The sequence below is a fragment of the Protopterus annectens genome, chromosome 10.part0 (genome assembly GCF_019279795.1).
Source record: "Protopterus annectens isolate FY-2018-M chromosome 10.part0, PAN1.0, whole genome shotgun sequence".
NCBI classification, from domain to species: Eukaryota; Metazoa; Chordata; order Ceratodontiformes; family Protopteridae; genus Protopterus; species Protopterus annectens.
Window position 1 is genome coordinate 1,227,471,769 of NC_056744.1, and position 17,118 is coordinate 1,227,488,886.

Sequence of the window (17,118 nt, forward strand, 5' to 3'; positions counted from 1 at the left end):
ATCACTCCGTTCAAACCAGGTGTATGGTCAGCTCTCAAGGCAATCTGCTACTTCAATTCTTTTGTTTCTAGAGCAGTGTAAAAATTGTCTATAAAGAGCGTAGGATCTACACTATCTAAAACAAAAAAGAAAGAAAACTTCCTAAATTTTTTACATTCACTGGCATCTTTAGACAATGCATTGAAGTCACCGTTTTTAATAGCAGCATGGTGTCCGTAAATACTTTTGTAAAGGGCTCTGTTTTTCCCACATAATAACTTTCACAGTTCGAACAGCTGGCTAAATAAACTACCCCTGTGCTTTTACAGCTAATTCTTTGTTTACCCATAATGTTTTTTCTAGGTGTTTAAAATAAATGCTCTGTGCTGAATTAATAAATCTGCAATCACGACAAGGATAAGTACCAGCCACCAGACCATGAATGCCTAAACCAGTTGAATAGTCACCAAATTCAAGCAAAGATTTAATATTTGACACATTTTAATTAATTAATTAAATTAATTAATTAATTAATTAACCACCTTTCCTTTTTTTCTTTTTACTGCCTATGGTTCTACATCTCACTCTATATACCCCTCTGTATGCTAATATCTGGTCTCCGAAAACTTATAACCTCAAGTGTTCATGTTAACCAACAATGAACTATAGTGTATCTCGCTTATCAAACAATCTCACAACTGTTATATTATTGACCTACTTGTATTTTTACTTTGAGTATGCCTTCTTTTGATTATATATACCTCTTATTATTTTTTTGTACTTGTTTTTGTACTTGTTTTTGTTATATAATTGCATAATACTGTTGGAGCTTTTCTCCCCGGGCCTCTACTGAAAATGGAAATATATCCAGTTAGACTAGCCCGGTCAACAAATGTAAAATAAAATAAATAAATAAAATAAAATTTTTATAAGTAAATTGTGGGTGATCCGTCACTACTCGAGCAAATTCCCCATTCCCTAAAATGATTTTCCAACTGTCGTGCAATATTCTCTTAATACCATGAGAATCAACACAAATAGGGACAGGGAAGTCTGACTGCCATAACCTCATGTTGATATTTTCTATTTCCTTTATACATGCATCAAGTTTATGTTTAAGGAAATTAAAGATAATGTCTGACAGTAAAGGAAAGCTTATTCCACAATACTGATAGGAACTGTGTATTTTATCTGTCACTCCTTTTTGTAATGCTAACATTTATTTTTAGTAGTCATTTTCCTGATCTGTTAGCTCCCAAAGCAGTACATATTAGGTACAGACCTTCAAACAGAACTAAGCTAGACAGTGCCTTGCAGATTAGTCATCTCTGAATAACCTATATGAAACTGAACATAAATGAAAGTTATGTACTTACTGTAAAAAAAAAGATATGACATCTCATTCTAATTACTTGTATGACTACTTTCTCAGATTAGTAAGCCTCTCCCCTCTTTTCTCCACAAGTCTGTGCTAATAATGGTTCATCTTCAGAACCCTCTGCGTAAGCTGGAGCAGAAATACAAACATTATGCACAATAAAACATTAAAAGCAATGTAATCTGTCACACCTAAGATGGTAGGGAGGAAGGAAAGGAGTCTGGTAAGCAGAATGGAACTGTCAAATTTAGCTCTAACATAATGTTTGGTACATAACTTTCATACCGGAGACTGGAGTTTCATTTTCTTTACCAGCAAGACATAGTCCCAGGCTAATCATCTTGGGTGGAACCTCATGGAAAAATCCCTTGAAGCATGGTGGAATCAAAGGAAGACTTGGCTCCAGAGATTACATTTGGCTTATAGTGTCTTGCAAAATTATTAAGTGATGCTCACATAGTCAATCCGCTATCATCATAAAAAGATGCATTCCTGATAGCCATGGCTCTGACTGAATGGGCTTTAAGTACTTCAGGCAAAGATTAATTGTGCAGCACACAGCAAGCCTTAAAATGAGAGACATTTAGACAGTAATTTTGACACCTTTTTGGCCAGAAACTATGTAAAGTACAAAATAAAAAAAATGAGAATCTTTACAAAAGGATTTTGTTCCATCCATGTAAAATCTGTTCTCCCTGTTGCAATGCAATGGATATTTTCCCTTACTGAAGTGGTTCAGGAAGAATACTGGTAGTGCAATAGACTAATTCAAATTATTTCCATACCAACTTTCAACAATAATGGGGGACTGGTCCTCAGAGTTATTCTATATTTCTGGAGTACCAAGTAAGGAGGATTAACCAATAAGGCCCTACAGCTCTGGTATTCTCTTAGCAGAAATGAAGGCAATGAGAAACAAGATTTTCCATTATAGACATTTCAAGTCTGCTGAAGAAGTTCAAAAGAAGGCTTGATCAAGCCTTCCTGGACAAGTCTCAAGTTGGTACAGGATCCTTGCTCACTGGACATAACAGAAATGTGACTTTTAAGAAAGATTTTACAGACTTTTGTGGAAGCCAAAGAAATAGACGTGAGTCCTTAATAACAGTTGTTATGGCTAGCAAATTAATTCTGATGGATAAAAAAAGCAAATTTAGAATAAAAAAAAAATTACAAAAAGTAATTAAAACAGCTGGAACTTGAGCTGTATAAGGATCTATGTGCCCCAGGCCAAACAACAAATTGAGAAATAGCTGTCATTTTCATTTATTTTATAAGCTTTTCCTGAGCCACTGAAAGGATTTGGACCACATGATCTGGATAAGCAGAGCCTCTGGTCATCACCGAAATCTGAGAAACCACTCAGTTAGGCATAGGGAATGAAGGTCCAGATGATGATTACCAAGCGGGACACCAGCATCCAACATGGCTTTAGATATACAGGACCATACAAGAGAAGAGACTACAGAAGTGGGAACCAGTCTTCTCAGGGACAAAAAGTGGCTATTGTGGATGGCGCAGAGGTGCAGCAGTAGCGTTGTCGCCTCACAGCAAGAGGTTCTCCAGTTCAATTCTCAGCTGGAGTGCCTTCTGTGTGGAGTCTGCATGTCCTGCCTACATTTGTGTGGGTTTTCATTGGGTACTCTGGTTTCCTCCCATGTTACAAAGACATGCGTCTGGAGTGTTTCGTCCCGGGCCTCTGCTGAAAATTGGAGTTGTTCCAAGTCAGAATTTCCCAGTAAACAAATGTTAAATAAATAAAACTATGACTTTGGCCTTGAGCATCCTGAATTTCTCAAGGAATCTGATAAGGGGAATGAAGGAAAGCATAGAAAAGACCTAGGGCCACATCTACGTGAGTGCATTTCTGGAGCACCCTCCCACTGAAGGAATAAGGGAAAAGTAGTAGCTGCATTTTGAGTTGGTTGTGAATGGAAAGAGGTTGCAGCAAGGCTTTCTCCAACTCCTGAACAGTGTTCTGTCTACAGACAGGCAAAGGAACCACTCTTGAAGAATCAATAAGAAAGGTAGAAACTGTCTGCTACAGAACTAGCTTGTCCCAGGATGTGACTGACAATTAGAAAGTATTTGGTTGAAATGGCGCACTTCCAAACTCTGACAGCCTTCAAACAGAGGACAGAGGAAAGGGTTCCTCCTACTTTTAAATGTACCAAACCATTTCTATGCTGTTGGACTGGATGGCAACAGCACTTTGTGGGAGAGAGGCTTAGAACATCTGCAAGATGAAAAGGCCTGCCCTCCTTTCTAACATACTAGTATGCTGTGAAGCCTCCACTTTCAATCAAGTACCTTGGACTGTCTGCTGTTTAAAATACTTTTCCCCATCTCTGACTAGAAACAACTGTAGGAACTGTTGCAAATGAGATGGAAGCTAGAAGAGGTCTGCATGGGGATAAACTGGCAATGTGAATCTACCAGCAGACATGATCCTTGCAGTTCTCTGACATTCTGACTGGAAGTCAAGGGGATCTAGAAGCTGGTTTCATTTAACCCTCAGAATTCCCTGCAAACCCTCATGTAAAAGTGGGCTCTAGGTACCACACAGCCTGGAGAGACCACCAATCCTATTGCCCCGAGACAAAGAGGTACATAAAACGTAGTCTTGAAGAATTTGGGAAATCAGTTGTTGCAGAGAAATGATACTGTCTGGAAAAAGGAAGACTCAACAACAGAGTGCCAAAAAAAAACCTGATGAATGCTACTGACTGTATAGGCACCAGCTGAGACGTTAAGGTATTCAATATGATCCTCAAGGACTAAAACATAGACAGAAGACAGTTCATGGGATCCTCTCCAGTTACAGCTGCAAGGAGCAAACTGTCAACATAAGGAAAGCCTTCATTTCCTGCAACCTGAGACGAGCTACCATGACCGCCATGCATTTGGCAAACACACTGGAGAAGAACGGAGACCAAATGGAAGAGTTTCAAATGGTAAATGATGGAGTCCTATGCAAAAGCACAAAAAATTCTGAGATGCCTTTGCTTCATTCATGTGCAGACAGCATATCCACATCTTACAGGCACAGAAGGATGAACTGCATCAATACCATACACAATTTCTTTTGGAATATACTGGTTAAGACCACTGATATCCAGCATAGACATCAGATCCTTTGTTTTTCTGTGCACTAAGAACAACTTGGTGAACAAGACTAGCTTTTGCTAGGTCTGTTGATATCTCCTCAATGACTCTTTTTAATAAAAGGCATTACATCTTTCTGGTAATTTCCCTGATACAGTGGGACATTGTGAAGGGGTACAGACTGTGGTCGGGGCAGAGAGACAGGAAGGAAAAATAATATCCTCTGTGTACAACCGTCCTTACACTGCCATCCATGAGGTGAAATGGACCAGTAGCAAAGCCCTGACTTGGGCAAGTCTTCATGGATTAGACTGCCATCTGCACCTAAAAATACATGGTGCTGGTTCCAGTGCAGCCTAGAAATGATACACTGCTGCAGTTGTTACCAGATCACAAAAGCAGTGAGGACCTTGCCTTTTTGTTCTTGTTTCTGAAGCTTGACTTTTACTGCTTAATCAAAGACATGAGGCTGTCATCAAAACGGGTGTTAAGAACAATGACCTTGGTATCTTCTGTTAATTAAGACAGACACAGTGAGGAGTGAAGTTTAAGTGTAGTTCACATATGTGACCGATCTACCACATTCCTAGGGAGAGGAGATGTTGGGTAAGGAACATGATGATGACATCTGAGACAGTACCCTCTTTATTTCTTCTTCTGTCAACTAGATCTCCTATATAAAGTCATTCTGGAATCTTACAGTGAGACATGCATTTTTCCACCATTAAGAGTAATGTGATTTCTCATTTGGTTGAAGACAAGTGTTTGGTGGGTGGAATGCAGGACTTTGCAGAGGGGGAGATTTTTTTTAAGGTAGCCATGGCCACTACTGAGTCTTCTTTAGGGTTGAAAGCAAGTCCCGACTATCATTTGGATGGCCAGTGGATCATTATTATTTTTTTTTTGGAACTAAGGCCACCATATCTTGTTTTTTCCATAAGGTCTCTGTCACTAGTTTCACCATCTTATCTGCTGGGGAGACCACCCAATAGGGTGACTTAGGGGACCAGAAAGCCTCTAAGATGAGCTCTAAAGAAGAGAGACAGACTCAGGGGCTGATCTTGCCTTTGCTCAAAATTATCTCTGAAATCTCACCAAATTTGTGATCCTCTGGTGGGACAGTTGAGGATTCTACCTCTTTATCGTCATATACATCAAGGGTGGAAGATTCAATATGTTAGTCCAGGTGCTTCCTCTTGCACTTTCTTGACTGCCATGGAGGGGAGAATTTCCAGGTAAATGAAGATACTATATGAAATTCTGGTGTAAGGACCCCAGTCCAAATGTCCTGTATTGGAAAGAAAGGACAGCCATCAAAGCAAGGCAGATGACGTCCCAAGGAACTAGAAGCCAAAGTCTAAGCTTGTAGTATGTAAAGAGGCCTTCACGGTCAGACTTGGGACTAAACTTGAGCCCTGCTGCCCTGTCAATGTTCACAGACTGTGACAGCCTCAACTTCAACTAGAAATGGTTCTCAGGTATTTGCAGTGAAGCTGTCAGCTTCAACTCCAAGCAGCCAAAAGCTTACCCCAAGGAAGGAATCATATGTCCTAAGAAAGACAAACCCACTGTTGACTCTTGACACAGACAAAGATGCTTCCACTGACCTCAAAGGACTTGAGGTTAGCAACACTGTGCCTGACAATGTGGCCGATGTCAGAAAAGTCAAGACTGAGGCCTGTAACCCCAAAATTAGGAATGCAGTAAGTATTAAAAAGGTCATCAATATTAACCCCAGAATCAGTAAGGAAACTCTCAGGTGAATCAGGACTAGAATCTGACAGGGTCCTGGTGAGAAACGTTTGGGTCATTCAGCCAAAAAATGAGGCAGATAAGGAGTTCCACTTGCCCCAGTGCTGGTGGGTAAGGAGACCTGGGGCTGAATTTGTTGCATGGATAAACAGGTTTTATTACAATCAAAAACAACAGTGAAATATCTCACAGATCTATCTGAGCCTACATAATGGGGTCGGGATTCAGAGTTCCGGCTCTGAGGCAAAAGACTATTTTGGTTTGGTGTCGAGTCCTTTGAGCCTCCTGCTAAAAAAGGCACCTTCCTTTTGGACAAAAAAGGTCTGGAACATGTGAATGAAACTGAGGGAAGCCTTTAATGCCCAGAAATATCTTAAGAGTTTGACAGTTTCAATAATTTTACTTGCCTTTAAATGTAAAATGTTTGTAAGAGAGGAATGTCTCACCATTTTCTGACAAATGTACCTCCTTAAAACAATTTAAACAAGGGCATGTTCAGCTTGTGGGATGTTTTTACCATGCATACTTTGAAAATTCCTTAGATTATTTTGAAGTTTTTTGTACTGGGGAGTCCAAATCAACTACCTACCAGTCTAAAAGCCTAAATTCATTATCAAGGAGTAGCTTACTCATATAGTCTTCTTCTGCTGTAAGGAGGAGGAAGATCAACCCCCTTAACAAACCCACACTGTCTCATATCCCAAAGAAGTAGGATCCCTGGGCCACTCTTGATCAAGTTTCAACACTTTCAAGTCATCTGCACCAAACTTTATTTTCCATTATGAACAGCTCTCATAAAAATTTGCATTCATGTTAAGCAATAACTGCATCTTACCTTTCCAGAAGTCAAAATAAATTTATCAAACACATAATATAGCTCTTCATTGGCAATTTCAACTTCTTCACCACAAGGAGGCTGCAGAAGTACTGTGTGGTTGCGTGAGGTAGAAGCTTTGTGTATACTTGCACACCTCTCCTCTTCTGAGCATGTGACTGAAATCTGATCACTTTTACACACATCCACTTGGCTAAGTTCTGCTGCAAACAGCTCCACGTTCGTAGTAACATTACCAGCGTGTTCACTTTTATTCACAGTTAACTGGCTATGTTTTGCAGCATCACTCAACTTCCTATCAACATGATTAACACTCTGTAGCTCTTGGTCAATGAAGCAGCTTTCATAATCTTGTAAACATGCTGATGGCATAATAGAGTCTGCTGGTACTTCACAGTACCAACATGCATCACATACCTTGTTTTTAGTTATACTTGCACTATGACAGAAACATTTACTGTTTTTGCCTGTTGGTGAACATTTTGTTTGGCTACATTCAGCCAAGTCGATGGCATCTGTTACGCTCTGACTATCTACTGCTAAACTGTCCACCTGCTTTTCTTCCTCAGCTGGGCAGCAGTCTGCAATATTCACATTAGCTTTTAACATTTTCTTGCTGTTTAGGTTTCCTTTATCATTTTTCATCTCATATTTGGACTTGATCCCATTTTTTGTTTGGGGACAGGCAAAGTATTTATAAGCTGTCCTGAATCGCTCTAAAATATATTCAAATACCATCTGGCTGTTCAGGCTTCGGGCTATATTCCTCTTTAGTGCAAATGGATCTGAAAAACAATAAAAGTTAGGATTAATATGTTTGATACAGATTATAAGAAATAAAACAAATTTGGAGTCAGGGCTAGAGTAAGTTTTGAGTGAGTAATTCCTGCTGCTATCATAGAAACTTTTTCGTATATTATTCACAATGTATAAGACTAAAATCAACAACAAAAAAAGGCAAATGAATATATAAATACTATGCAGTCATTAACATTATAAATATTTCATTACAAATGACTGCTGGACATAATGAAACAGATTCAAACACTGAGGTCTCCCTGGGCGCATACCTACCCATATATTTCAAGCCATCCCAATCACAGCACAGCTAACAGTGAGCAGAAATGGTCCTGAAAGAAGTTTACAACTACTCACCAGACATTCAGACTAACTGTAGTAGGTGAAAAATTAGGTAAAAACAGCTAAAGGATGGGTCTGGGACATCTAGCAAAAAAAGCTTAATCCAATTCTGCTTTTGTGCGAAAAAAATAAAGTTTGTGCACTTTGCTCTCATCATTGTAAATTATTTTGCCCCCATACCCACTTTAATTAAATAATTAATAGAGTTGTGACACCATTCAGAAAGGGGACTTTCTCCTTGTACAATCAATTCATGTTTCAGGTAACTGTGCATCTAGATGTGCCTAGTTGGCTGCCCCCACGGATATCCTTTCCTGAGAACAGAAGAAATCCCAATATCTAGGAACAAATGTAAGGCTGGAAAACAGAAAACATACACACAGGATCTTATGTGCATAAATGCTGTAAAAAATGTACTCCTGACAGATCATTCAACAAAAAATGATATACTAAATAAATAAAGGCCCACCACTGGAGTGCCTCAACTCCAAAATTTAGCACTAGAGAGTGGCATACTTTGACATCTTCATTTGCATTAAAGGAACCAGCTGCTGTATAAGCTGACCATAGCTGTGAAAATGTAGGTGCAGCAGTCAAAAGGTAGATGCAAATATTAATTTCCAAAAACTCAACAATAAGAATGAACTACCATCTCACATAATTATTGCTTTTCTTCTGTAGTTTCTCTAGTCATTAGTTCCTGCATTAAAAGTTAAAGTACTGAGACTCAGCACCGAACTCTTACCGGCACTGACAAATTACATGTGGCACCAATGAATATGAAGAAGCTGCACAGCTCTTCTGATACTAGTCACCACAGTGCACGCACACACACACACACACACACACACACACACACACACACACACACACACGACTTTTGCTCTACTGTTGGAAGAGAATTAATCATCCAATTTACACAAAGTATCTAAGCTTTTAAAATTTATCACAAATTACTTTTGTCCTACTGGTGAAAGTGAACAAAAAATATGCCAGGCAGTCACTAATAATTCTAAGTTCCATCTTGGATTTTGGTCTTCTGGACTCTTCTTTAGTATAAAGATTTGGTAGCCTAATTGTGATTGAGATGGCTGACTATTACCATCAAGGAGCTACTCAATGTATTAAGTAAGAGTTTAGAATTTCAAAGATTTTCTCCAAATTTAGCATGTTAGTAGTGTCATGGTTAAAATATTTGCATTGTCATTATATGATGTGTGTGTGTGTGTGTGTGTGTGTGTGTGTGTGTGTGTGTGTGTGTGTGTGTGTGTGTGTGTGTGCCTTCTGTGGAAGGTTGGGCGCCGGGCTGGCAACTCGACACTGTAAAAACTCCACTGGCAATCAAGAGCGGGCAGGTGATCTGCTGTGGCAACCTCTAACCGGGAAAAGCCGAAAGAAGAAGAAAAGGATTATATGGTTATAACTACCTACCAACCTTCAAATTTATTATCACAACAGACTTCACACTCATCCAACATCAACACTTTATGATGTTTCACTTCATGTCTTCTTGTCTGAAACTGCCTTGTACTTAAACTATCTTATCAAACATCTTCTGATACCCTTGTCACTGACTGGGACCAAATCTAGAAAATTTGTTTAAACCCCTTTGCTAAGGTTATATGTAACACAGTACAGTGAAACATACATGACACTAGCTAAAATGTTCCATTTTTATCTAAATGTTGCTACCACTTGTTAGTGTTGCAAGGAGAAGATACATATCTCCTAATATTGAGAATGTAATCAAAACAGCATTAATAAAAACAGACCACATCTGCCTCTTTTAATCACCTATTTGTTTATACATTACATTACTCAATTTTAAACTGTTCACCTTCATTTAGTTGAAAGGTTAATCTGTGATTGCGCTATAATGCGACTTATTTCCGTGAATTTCAAAATGCGTATGAAGTACAATGTCAAAAATGGTATAGTGGAAGAGTCAATTCGACCCTTTTTGAACTGCAGCACAACATGCACACTTAGAAGACATTTCCTAATGTCTCCAAACATCATTATGCAGGGAGCAAGCCCCCCCATACACCCTGCTACTTTAATATACTAACTCCGAGATCGCACTACAGTGAAGGAAAGGGAATACATCCCAATCCCCACTATAGTGCGATCTGCACCCAAAATGCCGACTTCAAATGAGCGAAATAACTGGATATCTCCTTAATCCACAAATCCAAGCTAGAATAAGTTGATACATCATTTTACAACTTATCTGATTTACTTAAACCATGCTAACTCCCTACGCTCAAATATAAACCAAAGGAATACTACAATCTCCAAATCATTTTTATTTATTTTTAAACATTTGTTTACAGGGATAGTCCAACTGGACAATAAAATCCCTTTTCAACTGAGGCCCAGGGTGAAAAGCTCCAAGTTACAAATAGTTACAATATTTACAACATACTTTCAGAGCTACAATAATAATATTATAAATATAAATATATTATGCAAACAATGCAAAACATAAGGAAAGAAGCAGACAAAGAAAGAAAAAAACTAAGAATATAAATGACATGAAGTGTGCGAACATAAAATAACTCAAAATATAAAGATCAGCTGCAAGAAAAACTGTAGAAGAGAACAAAGTAGAACAGAATGTAATTACAGAAAATAGGCATGATTAAAGTAGAAGACAAAAAGACAAAAAAAGTGTTATGATAGACGCTGCAGATGTAAGAAATGGTTAAAAATGTATATTATAGTGTATGAAAAGTGAACTGATGAGTAAAATGGGTGTTGATATCAAAGGAGAAAAGTAAATAAAGGGATACTACTTATGTACCATTACTAGTACTAGTTTATGTGGGAAGTCAAACACTTTATCTTTTGTCTCTTAAATTTGTTTTTCTCTACTGCCTTTCTTGCTTCAGTCCTAAATATTGTAACTAATTCTTCAAATATGTCAACAATAACCACATACTCTAAATGTTTGTCATGTTTGCCTATTTGAAATTTTTTTTATGATTTGTATGATATCAATATAATGTTCTTAATGCTAAACCTTCATTTGGCAAATGTTAGTAAGTTTAACTCTTACCTATTTTTTTTAATTTGTTTTTATTGTTTCAGTACCGGGTTGTTACAAATTCTATACATAAATACCACAAAAGTAGAAAAACTCCCACAACATTATATCTGAGTTACTCAAAAAAGCTTAAAAGTGACCTATGAGAGTTTATATTTAACGTTTCAAAGCTCTTAAATTTATCTGAAAGCTTTAATTACAATAGTTAATTCCTTCTCCAGGAGAAGTAGATTTCCGATTCGGAATCCATGACTAATGCTATTGTGTCTTTCAATGTTTCCCTAGGATCACAACCCAAAAGATGAGACATAAGAATACAGCTAAAATTCTCCTAGATGATTGGCAATACACAATAATGTTAAACAGATCTTCCTTGGTCATTTCGCTAGATAGGCATTCCTCCTTTAACTATACTCTTTTTATGTCTCTTCTTCGATTTGTTACTAGGATATAATGTATACTTTTAACTTAAATACAGTTACAATTCTGAAGAGAAGAGAAACATAATCCTACACATTTGATTTCACTGTCCAGAAGTTACATTACAAAAACATAAGAATAACTACATTTTACAATCTTTACTTTGCCCCTATCTGCAGTAACAATTGTTCTCTTTACTATCCCTCTATCATAGTTAATCTCTCTTTTCCCATTTTTCTACATGGGGTTGGGGTGCTGCATGCACTGTCACCACCTCCTTTGATTTACTGCCACTATTCTATCTTCCTCAACATTCATGCCTGACTGTCACAGGCCTTCACTTAAGTCATCTATCTCTTTGATGGTTGCCTTTGTTTCCTCTTGCCTTCTTCTTGTCCCTCCCACATCTTCTTCACCAAATCCTCCTTTGCTTTTCCGTACATGTACCCAAACTACAGCGATCTGTTCCCATTGACATTCTGTGCAAATGGTGCTACTTTAACTTCTGCTCTCATGTCACAATTTCTTTATCTGTTCCACAGTGTACATCGTACCATACATCTCAGGCACTTCATTTCCATCACCTCTAGCTCTCTCATCTGCTCTGCCTTCACTGCCCAGGCATCTGTAACATACAGAAGTACTGGCACACCACTGCTTTGTAAACATTACTGTTCAGCTTCTTTGGAATTCTTCAGACACACACACCCCTGACAGTCTGTGCTAGATGGCTGCAGCCCCTCTTATTTTAGCCTATATTACATTCCCCTATAATTTGTTAAAGTTCCTTTTAAGACTCTGCTTTTAATACCACATTGCCTGCATACAGCAGCTTTGTGGATCTCTCTCCTCTCAGACTTGTTTGCTAATGTAGTCCATCATCACTATAAACATCACTGGGCTCAGAGTTGAACTCTTTCCTATCCTTCTATATGCAAACTAAAACAATGAGTAAAAAGATAACACAGAAAAAACAATCAGTTAAAAAACACAAAGAAAAATCTAGCAAAGCTAGACTTTCCACTGCGTGATTCCTTAAAACTCTTGCATTCATGGAAACATGGGGTATATGCAAATTACCCTTTAAGGACATTGGGTGTTTCAGCTAAAAAGCAAGTCTGAGTGTCCATGACTTCTTTTCATCTATTTACGGACAAATTCAGGGCAATAAAGCCAAACCCCACTAGCTGTGGACATGCATGTTTCTGCCTTCTTATGGCATCCTCAGCACAGCATAAGTGGAAAACACTTTCCCCTTTCTCCAGCATTTCCATATCTAAAAGAGTACATGCCATTTAAAGTATGTGTAACTTGAGTAAGCCATGGATTATAAATGCCACCTTCTACCCATCTATCCTTTTCTCCAACTAGCACATGAATAGTTTTTGTTCTTGGTAGATGGGACAGGTTGCTCCATTGATTTACACACAAGTAGTCCCTCCTGAGCTGGATATCTGACAAGCTTTTACGGAATAATACAAGTAGATCTAAAGTTCTTTTCAAACATCTTATAAAAACAACTAAAGAACATCTGACATACTTGCTTCCTAAAGTGATTCTGTCAGTCCATATTTGCCTGGAAGGCGAGACCCAGGTATTTGCAAATGTTAGAGAAAAATCTCAGACAGCCTTTTTTTAATCTGTACCATTTACACTTCACTTTATAACCACAGATTTGTTTAATTTTCATTATTTTTTGTTAATTAGGTATCTGAAGCCCTTGTTTAAATCACAATCATAGCCTTGAATCCCCTCCTTGATAAAGCATAAATAATTAAATCCTCTACATAGACAACTACACTAATACATGTAACATTTACTTTTGGGTACATCTTCCTTATGATTACTACACTAATATCTTTTGGCTTTTCCCGGTTAGGGGTCGCCACAGCGTAACTCCGGTCTGCTAATGATTGGCAGTGGATTTTTATGGTGCCTAAGTGCCAGCCCAACGCCCAACCTTCAAAGAAGGAACACCCATTCAGGCACGCACCTACCTGCATGTCTTTAAACATCACCGACTGCGAGGAGGACATGCAGACTCCACACAGAAGGTGCTCAAGCAGAGAATCGAACGGGAGAACCTCTAGTTGTGAGGCGACAACGCTAACTGCTGCACCACCGCAGCACTTCTTCCTTATGAAAATTAATGGCTTTAAATACAGACTGAATCAAAAAGGGCAAGTAACCATCCCTGCCTATTTCTCCTAAAAGATTCTTTCAGAGAATCTTACACATGCTCCTGTCTCTTACTACCAACTATTTCTCCTTATAAAGATCTCTAATAATGCAGATTAGATCCTGAAAGAGACAGATGCTAGCTCTTCATTATACACAGATTCTATTAACAGAATCAAAAATTAAGAGAAATATAGAAAAAGGCTCCACAAATGATCACTCCTTATTTTAAAACATTTAATTTGTAAGTGATCTAAAAACTGGCAAGGGGCAATATTCTCAGTTTCTGTCTCAGCTTTAAGTCTCTCTCTTACAACGTGCATAAATGTTTCAAAGAATTATCCAATAAAACTGTAGGTCTGCAAAACACAATGACATTTGCCAATCATCTTTTCTAAAAATGTGTTCAATAATTTCCCTCCACTCCCTGGCACACAGACAGGCAACCACAAGGCTTGCATTCAGCTGATAAAGAATGAATAAATAAAAATAAATTATACATGTCCAGAATTCTACTGTTGATTTAAACATTTCTCAAGAGATGAGTTGACAGCCCAGGAGCTTGGCAGTTGATTGTGTTTCCTACTTCTTGCTCTGAGTGATATATTCCCAATGAATGGATAGGAATCAAACTACTAGCATCATTTTTTCATCATAATTTCTTCTTTGTACAAAGTTAATGTAACCCTCAACACACTGACTGAACCACCAAGCCTATACACAGACAAGAAAGATCTTGGACTTACTTTTGTGCCTGAAAAGCACTCAATTCTTTCTCTTTTAATGTTAAACAAGTCCTTATACCTAATTTACTCCCTCCTGAAGATCTACCTATCCTCCCTAGTGTGTGATTTATATCTTTTCAGGGCTATATTTAGCCACTTTTCCCATATTATGTAAGACTACAAACTGGGATCCAGAGAGGAATTAAGATCAGCAGCTCATTCCAAAGGGTGACTTTCAGTTCTTGCCAAACATCGAGCAATTCATCTTTTAGTATACACCTGACATAACTAGCTTGCAAGTAAGCCAAAAACCTCAGATTTCCTAACATTCTTACAGGCCAAAACTATTTCATATTTATATATTTATTTATACTTTGCCGACTGGGTTACTCTCACTAGGGCAGCGGTCTGTTTTCAAGGGTGACTCACGGTGGTAACCATGTTGAGTATGGGAAAATTGGACAGACCATCAGGGAAATTCCCTTATTCTCTTTTTCTAGATGATGCCAAAGGGCTGTTGTCACAGGAAGGACAGAAGACAATGCTGAATACAGTATATGGAAGAGAATGCCGCTGTAGATATGGCAACTAGTAAATTTAAAATTGTACTGATGGAGGAAGGAAGATTGAAGATAAAAAAAATATTGCAGGTGATCGAGGTAGATGAAGCACATGATGAAACAGGCCATTTAATACAGTGGTATTTTAGACAAATGTGTGCAGGAATCTACAGAGACTAAAACTGAGGCTGATTTTGGTAATACTGGTAATCCGGGACTGCAGAAGGCAATCATAGGGATGGAGAAATTATGAAGTAATAGTGCAGCAACACATTTCAGATTTATAATGATTTACTTGTTTTTAGGACTAGAAATAAACAGCAAACAAAAACTGTTGAGTGGAGACATTTGTATATTCAGTGCAAACTACAACAGAAAGAAGGATACTGACTGTGAGAAAATATTGCAAAGAACTGGAAATAATACATACGATATGGTGCCTGGAACACTAGCGTTGTGCCGTTAATCTTCCCTGTTAAAGAAAATACGGCTATGACATTTAGGAAGTGAAGTTGGGAGGGTGGCCTAATGGTTAAGGTGTTTGCCTTACAAACACAAGGTGCAGGGTTTGAGTCTCACAAGGGATAACTGGCTAGGCTTAAAATGGCTCGCAAGGGCAGTTAGCTTAGTACTAATCTATGAACCTATGAACCTAAGTCTTTTGTGAGATATCACTTGATAATTTTGCATTAGCAGAGATCAACTTTCTGTGAGCCCTGGAACAACTACAGTAAACTCTCAGTTAACTAGAGCTCAAGCAACCAGCAAAACAATATTGAAGAAATACAGTATAATTTTTCATGTGTTGCACTTTTCTGCCCCCCCCCCCCCCCCAAAAAAAACACATTCCTTACATTTTTAGAGTTTTAGAATTTTAAAAAGAAAGCTAGGAATAAATTTCCTCTCTCCCCAACCTGAGAACAAGTCAAACAAAACAAATAGTATAGGGTACAGTATTAGTCTGGCCTAGTTTTAATAGTAACTCTCAAGCAACCAGAAACTACAGTTATCCAGCATCTACCAATCCCCACGGGTGCCAGTTAAACTGAGAGTTTACTAAAAAAAAAAAAAGAACTAGCAATAAATATTGTGGTTCACAGTAAAATGGAGAAGGTGCTGTCCAATGAGGATGACTAACAAGAAGTTTTAAGTAATGATGATGACATTAAGTTTGAAGTGAAGAAGGTCTGTGTAAGGAAGACAGGAGTATGTGCAGAAAGTGAAATAGAGGAGCAGGAAGTGAAGCATGTACATGGGGTTGCCACCTTTTCAAATACCCAAAGATGGACATTTTTTGCAGAAATTCGAGATTTTGCAGGACAAATATACACACGGCCAGTGCAACGGACAGAACTTTTATTGCCAAAATAAAAGCTTATTCTTGTAGCATTTCAGTTGCTTATGCTATTTCATAGAACATTTAGGTGTTTCTGGTATAAAACAACTGTTTTATGCAATTATTAAAGAAAACTTAGGAAATATTTTTTGTCCTAAAATCTCAGGACTCAGGACATTTGCCATTTTTTTAGGAATTTTTACAAGACACAACTGCCCAAAGAGGGATTGTCTCTCGTAAAGAGGGACAGGTGGCAATCTTACAAGTACATGACACAGTAAGATATAGTAAATAAAAAACCTTACAAAAGAATGTAGAGGAAATAATGGGATGGCATAGGTGGAAAAGAAGTGAACTTGATACGAAACAGGGAAAGAAAATTGAAATTAAGATGCTCAAAATCTACAAAGAAAGGGAAAGGAGAAATTCTTCATCATGAGAGTAAACATTAACAGCATTAAAAATCAAGTTAGGGAAATATTAGTGTGCAAATGATGCAAAGAAGTAGATAGAGACAAAGAATATTTGCAAAATGTCAGGTTGGTATCAAGACACAAAAAGATCAAATTAAAGCCTTGTGGGGAAGTAATTTGGAGGCCAGAAAGTAATTCCTGTTCAGAAAAAACAGTGTTAGAATAAAGAAGTTTTAAATTGTAAAAAATAA

The 17,118-nt window shown here is 37.9% G+C and overlaps 1 protein-coding gene across 1 annotated transcript in view; it reads right to left on the reverse strand.

Moving 5' to 3' along the window:
- TUT4 (terminal uridylyl transferase 4) overlaps positions 1–17,118 on the reverse strand; it is a 3,240,181-nt gene that overhangs the window by 1,916,613 nt on the left and 1,306,450 nt on the right. Inside the window, exon 13 of the mRNA XM_044086854.1 lies at positions 7,050–7,834. Coding sequence (XP_043942789.1) covers positions 7,050–7,834 — 785 coding nt within the window. The remainder of the gene's footprint in view (positions 1–7,049; positions 7,835–17,118) is intronic.